Source organism: Monodelphis domestica, chromosome 2, assembly GCF_027887165.1.
Source record: "Monodelphis domestica isolate mMonDom1 chromosome 2, mMonDom1.pri, whole genome shotgun sequence".
NCBI lineage: Eukaryota > Metazoa > Chordata > Mammalia > Didelphimorphia > Didelphidae > Monodelphis > Monodelphis domestica.
This window is the reverse complement of record NC_077228.1, coordinates 528,866,090-528,873,638: the sequence shown is the minus strand read 5'-3', so window position 1 is coordinate 528,873,638 and position 7,549 is coordinate 528,866,090. Positions and strand designations below refer to the sequence as shown.

General features: G+C 52.0%; 1 protein-coding gene across 1 annotated transcript in view; it reads right to left on the bottom strand.

The window, feature by feature from the left end:
• The window catches only part of C2H3orf70 (chromosome 2 C3orf70 homolog), a 56,692-nt gene extending 49,395 nt beyond the window's left edge, over positions 1 to 7,297 (bottom strand). The window contains exon 1 of the mRNA XM_001363992.4: positions 6,848 to 7,297. Coding sequence (XP_001364029.2) covers positions 6,848 to 7,046 — 199 coding nt within the window. The 5' untranslated portion in view covers positions 7,047 to 7,297. The remainder of the gene's footprint in view (positions 1 to 6,847) is intronic.
• Positions 7,298 to 7,549: the final 252 nt, after the last annotated feature.

The window sequence follows — 7,549 nt, the reverse complement described above, 5'->3', positions numbered from 1 at the left end:
GCTGGCAGCTGAGCCCAGCCTCCCTGGAGACAAGCATCGCCCTCTCAGAAAGCACATGACACAGATGGAGATGAAGGCGAAACCCTGTAAGAATAGTGGCCGGGAAGTCAAAGATTGGAACCAGGAGATGGCAGATAATGGGGAGGATGACAAAGGCACCCTTTGAAAGCTCTGGCATTTGAAACAACCAGGATGAAGAACAATTTTAAATGAAAAACAAAAACAAAAACCCAGCGGGAAAGCTCTCCGGATCCCCCAGCCACTCTGAATTACTCCGGTTCAAGTTATGATTGTCCACACTCTTAACAAAGCAGCTCTAATCCCACACTGCCACGAGGATCTGGCTCTAGTTCAGGGGCTCCCTTTCGGCCTCATTCCCAGGCTGCTGAAGCCAAGGACCCCTTCCTGGAATCACAACATTATATGCGCAGGATTATAAAGGAAGTCAACTATATTGAAACACAGGGACCAAAATACGTAAAATGAGCTCAGAGCCCCCAGCCTTGGCTCCCGCTCCTCCACTTACTGGCTATAGTCAAATCAAGCAATCTCTAAGAGCCCTTCTAATGCACCGTCTAAGCTCACCAAATCATATTTCACATCCTTCTCCAACCCGGGAAAGAGCCTACCGAGAAAGTACTGAACGAACGACAAAAATAGAGAATTGTTGCCAGCAAAGAGCACGGCGGATCAAAGTGATTTCATGTTGCTGGACCCAGACAAGCAGCAACCCTGGAATCAGAATAAAAAAATATTTGTTACACACTTATTGTGTGTGAAATGTTGCACTGGGTGCCAAAAAAAGTCAAAAGTAAAAAAGGCCATCAGGGGCAGCTGTGTGGCTCAGTGGATGGAGTGGATGGAGAACCAGATCTAGAGATGGGCAGTCCTAGGTTCAAATCTGACCTCAGACACTTTCTACTTGTGTGACCCTGGGCAAGTCACTTCACCCCATTGCCTAGCCCTTACCACTGTTCTGCCTTGGAACCAATACATAGTATTGATTACAAAACAGAAGGTAAAGGTTAAAAAGGGGGCGGGGGGGGAGGGCTATGGTCTCTGATGACAAGAATTAACAAAGCCTACTGGGAGCCTGAATCCCATTTCAGTCAGTCAATCAGGCAGTCAACAATCACTTCCTGGGTGCTTTTGTTACAGACTATCCTTAAGCCTGGAAAGGTCTCCAGCTCCTAAGTCTGCTTCTCCAAAGCTCAGCCCAAGGGCTACCTCTTTCAGGAAATCTTTCCTGTGTCCTCCTACCCCCCCAAAATTTTCAAATTCATTTTATATGTTTCCAATATTTACTTGTCTGTGAACATGATGGAGAATGGAAGCTCCTTGAAGGTAGGGAGGTGGCTCATTTTTCTATCCCTGACCCAGTGCCTGGTATACAGTAGGGGCTTAATAAATGCTTGTTGGCTGATTGAGTCTCAAAAAGTCCTGAGAAATACTAAATAAAGCATGGCAACCTCCTGAAAATGGGCAAACCCAAACAAAGACCACTCTGAAATTCCACTGACAGAACTGCGATCTACGCCATGATGATCAACCACCATTCCAGGGCACTGAGGACGAACCCAACTCACTTCTCACCAGAGATCCAGGCTAGCCTTAGAGTGCCAAGAAACACATACATTTCTGAACATGGCCAACGTGGGAATTGGGTTTGGGGAATGTGCATATCCGTGAGCCTCCGAGAAGACATCAGATGATGCTCTCCAACTAGAAGCTTCAGAGTCAACATCTCTCTTTTGAACGTGTTCAATGGAGCGTGAGTGGGAGGGAAAGATAAGAACCGCCTGTAAAAGGAATTAATTTCTAAAGAAAAGGCACGATTTTCCCAAGGCTTCCTGGCTAATACTCGTGAACCTAGATCCGCTTCCTCTCTAATTCTGGAGCCTCTGATCATATCCCTTCCTGGGCTTCATCTTTCTAGAGGGAAGAGTCCTAACGTGCCTTTAAAGAACATCTCCCTGAGCCTCGCTCGCTCGGGACAGCTCCATGATAGCTTCCTTGGAAGATATACAGCTTTAATATTCCTTCCAGGAGGCTTCAAGCAACATTCCAGATGAGGCTGCGCTGTCGTTCTGTATAAGGAAAGAATCATCTTTTAGGCTTTGTTCTCGCTATTTTCCCCAATGATACCTTGTACTTTCTTAGCCTCTTTTTTTGGCAGCAAAACCCTGGACTAATGCTTTCAGGTTATTGCCCACAGTGACTTTCTTTCTTTTTCTTTTTTTTTTTAACCTTCATCTTCTGTCTTAGAATCAATACTGTGTATTGGTTCCAAGGCAGAAGAGCAGGAAGGGCTAGGAAATGGGGGTGAAGTGACTTGCACAGGGTCACACAGCTAAGAAGTGGCTGAGGCCAGATTTGAACCCGGGACCTCCTGTCTCCAGACTTGGCTCTCTATCTACTGAGTCACCTAGTGGCTCACTGCCCCCACTCACTTATTATCTTTCTTCAATAACATTCCTTTAAACTTGCCCATCAGGAAATTCCCATGCCAGGGGCAACTGGGTAGCTCAGTGGATTGAGAATCAGGAATAGAGATGGAAGGTCCTGGATTCAAATCTGGCCTCAGACACTTCCCAGCTGTGTGACCCTGGGCAAGTCACTTGACCCCCATTGCCTAGCCCTTACCATTCTTCTGCCTTGGAGCCAATACACAGTATTGACTCCAAGATGGAAGGTAAGGGTTTAAAAAAAAAAAAGAAATTCCCATGCCATATTTCCATACCGAGCCCTTCTTGTGGTCTCCCCAATCTAGGTGGCATCCAACCACTTTGAAAAGCTTGATGGGATCTGCAACCCGGATATTTCACCGTGCAGAGCTCTTCCAAGTTGTTTATAGCCACGACAGATTAGGTAAGTCTCTGGGGCAAGCTGCTGTTTATACTTTTCCAACCAAAGCAATGGTGCGTGTGTGTGTGTGTGTGTGTGTGTGTGTGTGTGTGTGTGTGTGTGTGTGTGTGTTTACTGTGAAGGGTAATGGGGGGAAAAAAAGATCTGAGAATTGAAGACAGACCTCAGGCCATTAAGTCTCTCTTCATTTTATACAAGAAAATACTGAAGCCCACGAAGGTTTAGTGACTTGCCCAAGGTAACACAGTCAATGGCAGAGCCACATCCAACTCTTCTGTTTTACTTTAAAGCCTCATCGCTTCTAGAACCCTGAGCATACTAGAGTTTCTCCTTTGCTCTTAGCTCTTCGCACCATCTCCATGTTTGCTTATGAAGAACAGCAGAATGACATGAGAATTTCAACTGCTTGAGGGCAAGGACTATTGGGTTGGGTTTTGCTGGGTAAACGTGGTTGGGCTGGAATCAGTGGGTCTCTCTGCAAAGGGCGGAGCTGCTAGTCCACAGTATTACTTCCTCCTTCCAGAAGAGGAAGGGAGATGTCCTGTTCCTACTTCGGCAGACTGACCATTTAAGCCCTAAACTCTCCCACAGTCATAGCATGGATGGAACAAAGGCAGGCAATTACCCCTAAGAAGGCAGCATTGCAGTACAGTGGAAACTGAATTTGGACAGAATCTGGAGTCCAAGGATCAGGATTCAAAATCCCACCCTGCCCCTCACCAGCTGTATGACCTTGGCGTAAGTCACACCCTGCCCCCAGCTGGGAGACCTTCAGGTTCCTTGTCTGCCTAATGAGGGCAGCTAGATAGCACAATGGGTAGAGCACCAAGTCTGGAGTTAGGACGACCTGAGTTCAAATTTTACCTAAGACATTTACTGGCTGGGTGACCAGAGACAAGTCATCCAACCTGTCTGCCTCAGTTTCCTCATCTGTAAAATGAGCTGGAGAAGGAAATGGCAAAAAGCACTCCAGTATTTTCACCAAGAAAACAAACTCCAGATGGAGTCACGAAGAGCCAAACATGACTGAAAAGGGACTAACAAGGGAGGTCAGACTAGAGGATGTCTGAAGTCCCTTCACTGGTAAGCAAAACCATTCGCTCATCTAGGCTGCTACCCCGCTTTTCTCCCAATGTTCCCAATGGCCAGCCAGCCACCCTTTGCATCATGAACACTTGCGAGGCCCGCCTGGCCCATACTGGAGGATGTAACAGGAACACTAGACCCTCCTGCTTGGGTTGCCCGTCGACCACTCAACAGGTATTTGGGGGAGGTGGCCTTTGTGCCCAGGGGTCACCCTCCGGTTCATCCATCCAGAGCTGGAAGAAACCTCAGGAGTTCTCTCATCTGACCTTCTTCATATGATTGGGGGGGGGGTACTTACTTCTTGGGAAATGGCTAAAGACTTATCCAAGGTCACACTCAGAATCGCATCAGATTTTCTGCCCAGGTCTTCTGTCTCTAAAACCAGGGCTCTTTGTACCATCTCCTCCAGCAGATTTCTAGCCCAAAGGGCTGCCTCAAACCTCCCCTCCCTCACCCAATTCCCTCTATTTCTAGCCCCAGCCCTGCATTGGAGCTTCCTCGACTCCCCACCAGTCCGGTCACTATACTGTTTCACTGCTCTTTCCGGCTGTGGAAGAGGAGGATGGCGGGGACTAGAAGGGGCGGAAAAGAGGTGGCCGTCCCTGCAAGGTGACCCCCCAACGGAGGCCTTGTGGCCTCCCCCAATTTGCCAAACTCCTCTGATCCGATTCATCCATTCAATGAAGATGTCCATTTGCGTGTGATCTCTTAGCAGCGAGCTCTGTCCCCCAGCATGGCTGTTACTGAGTCCCACCAGACTACCTCGAGGTTGCCAACAGCCACCATTGGAGAGTTGACTGTCAGCAGAAAGCAGCGACTCCCCAGACTTCCCACGGCCGGACCGCGACGAGCCCCCACGGAAGGGACTTCGTAGGTCCAAAGACACGAGGCAAAAAGGCTCAGCTTCCAACAAAGGGGAAATTCGGACAAAATGGCTCGTGGAGTTTCCAACACTCCAAAATGATGGACTACAGCAAAGTCAACAAAGGGGGAAAACCACCCAGCATTCCCCTCTACAGAATTAGGAAGTGGTGTCTGGGCTGGCCTCCTCGTCGATTTTCATTTCATAATTTTAAAACAGCTGTGTGTGCATGTGTGTGCGTATGCGTGTGTGTATGCATGTGCATGTGTGTGTGTGCGCATGTGGACTAACAGGCTACAATGATGATGTTTCCTATCCCCGTCCCATGTTTCTATACACACAAGGCTGGGTAAAAACAAATCTGCACACACATGAACATACATGAATGTGGGGTTGGGTATGTCCATACATTTATGCATGGATAAACACGCACACAATGTGGCAAGGGAAGTGACAGGGTGCAGAGTTCGAGTGACAAGCCCTCAGGACTCAGAATTCTCCCAGGGCTGTCAGGGTTCCAATTTTAGTGTCTGTGCTGCCGAGGCGAGCACGTGCACATAGGTGCAGACGGGGCGGCATGCACGTAGGTCTCAATGGAGACGTTTATGTCCACATACAGATGTGCCCAGATGTGCCTAAATACAGAAGCAGAAGGCACGGTGGGCCCTAAACACAGAAGGATCTCGGCATATCCATGTAGACGCACACACGGGGTTAGGTAAACGTGTGTTTGTCTTGCATGTATTGTAGATATTATTTTATTTATTTGGATCCATGTGGCTGTGCATATCGATTTGTATATGGACACACATTTAAAGCTAGTTATAAGCTCATGCACACACACATTAGAAGCAAGCATAGGGTTGGCGAGGGGCACACATATATGTGCATAAACACATATAAAGTGGAATATAATCGCATACGTCTAGCTGTGTACACAGGGGTTCCCAAACACATCTGTGATATCCACCTCCATATATGTCCATTCCCACACATCCCTCTTGAGACTTGGCTGTCCAAAACATCCCCCCAAAGTGCCAGCTGACTTGGGTGCCCCCTCCTAGGGACTGCCACACTTTTTAGCTGTCTCTAAAAGCTTTGTCTGACAAACGAGACCGGCAGCTTGTGTTCCCAAGAGAGGTTTGGAGGGGGAGAGGGGGGAGGGAAAAAGTGAGGGGCAGACAGAGAGGGAAGGAGGGGGAGAGAGGGAGAGACAGAGACAGGGAGGGAGGGGGAGAGAGAGGGAGAGAGACAGAGACAGAGAGAGGGAGACAGAGAGAGAGACGGGGAGAGACAGAGACAGAGGGAGGAAGGGAGAGAGAGAGGGAGAGAGACAGAGAGGGAGGGAGAGAGGGAGAGAGAGGGAGACAGAGACTGAGAGACTGAGAGGGAGACAGAGAGAGAGAGAGGAGAGAGAGAGAGAGAGAGAGAGAGAGAGAGAGAGAGAGAGAGAGAGAGAGAGACAGAGAGACAGAGAGAGACAGAGAGAGAGAGAGAGAGACAGAGAGAGACAGAGACAGAGACAGAGAGAGAGAGAGAGAGAGAGAGAGACAGAGAGAGAGAGACAGAGAGAGAGAGACAGAGAGAGAGAGAGAGTAGACAAGGCAGGGAGTAAGAAAGAGCCCCAGAGCAGTGGGCACCAGACGCCAGGGAAGGTTTTCCAATCTGGGAAGGAGGTCAGCCCGTGCCAGCAGGGCAGCGAGCTCTGCTTTCAGACAGGCTGACCCTTGGGAGCCTTCAGGGGTGGGTGGCAGGGCGGGAGCCACCTCCAGGCTGCAGCCTCAGTGGGAGGAAGGGGAGGGGAAGGAAGGAGAGGACGGCTCCGGGAAGGATGCCTCTGCTCCTCTGACAGTCGGGGGTGGCACCGCGGGCTAGACTAAACCCTGCCGGGATGGGGGGGGGGGGCACGTCGCCGGAGGGGGGGGAAGGGGGCCTCTGAGCTCGCTGGCTCTCACGCTCTCACGGCTCAGCTCAGCGCTCGGAGATCGCGGGTCCCGGGGCAGAGAGGGCACGGGAAGGGGGGAAGGCACTTACAGTGGCACCAGCCTAGGTGACAGCACCAGTGCAGCTTGAAGCACTTGCCATGGCTGTGGGTGGCGCAGATGGAGAGCCCGTCGCACGGCTGGAAGTCGGGTCTCCGCGCCGCGCAGCTCCGCGCCAGGGCCTGCGCTTCGTCCACTTTCTCGCTCTTGACCCCCCTGTCGGGCCCCGGCGCCGCCTCGGCCGAGCTCATCTCCCCCGGCCCCCTGCCCCGGGCCCTCCTCCGACTCCTCGGGCCCCCCGGGCTCCTTGGGAGCAGCGCACCCTCGGCTCCCGGCCGGCCCCACGGAGGAGAGCAGGCACCGCAGCCCGGGTGCGCTCGGAACCTAGCAGAGTCGAGCAGAGCTAAGGCAGAGAGGGGAGGGGGCGGGGCTGGGGGCGGGGCTGGGGAGGGGCCCTGGAGGGGGAGGGGAGCACTCCGAGGGGAGGGGCCGGGCAGAGTCGGGCCGGGCCGCGGGCGGGGGAGGGGAGGTCACGGGGGGGGGGGGGGGGAGACGGCTCTCTAGTCCGCCCACCCGCGCGCCCGAGGCCTGCCAGCGCTTGCCCCTCCTCGGCCGCGGTCTCCTGTGCGCGCCCCCTCTCCCAATCACACCGTACTTCCCTCCAGGCCCCTCACCCCAGGCGCGCGTGCTCACACCCGCACACTCAGCCAGTATGGACACCCCCACATACACACCCACCCGGGGCGCACACAAA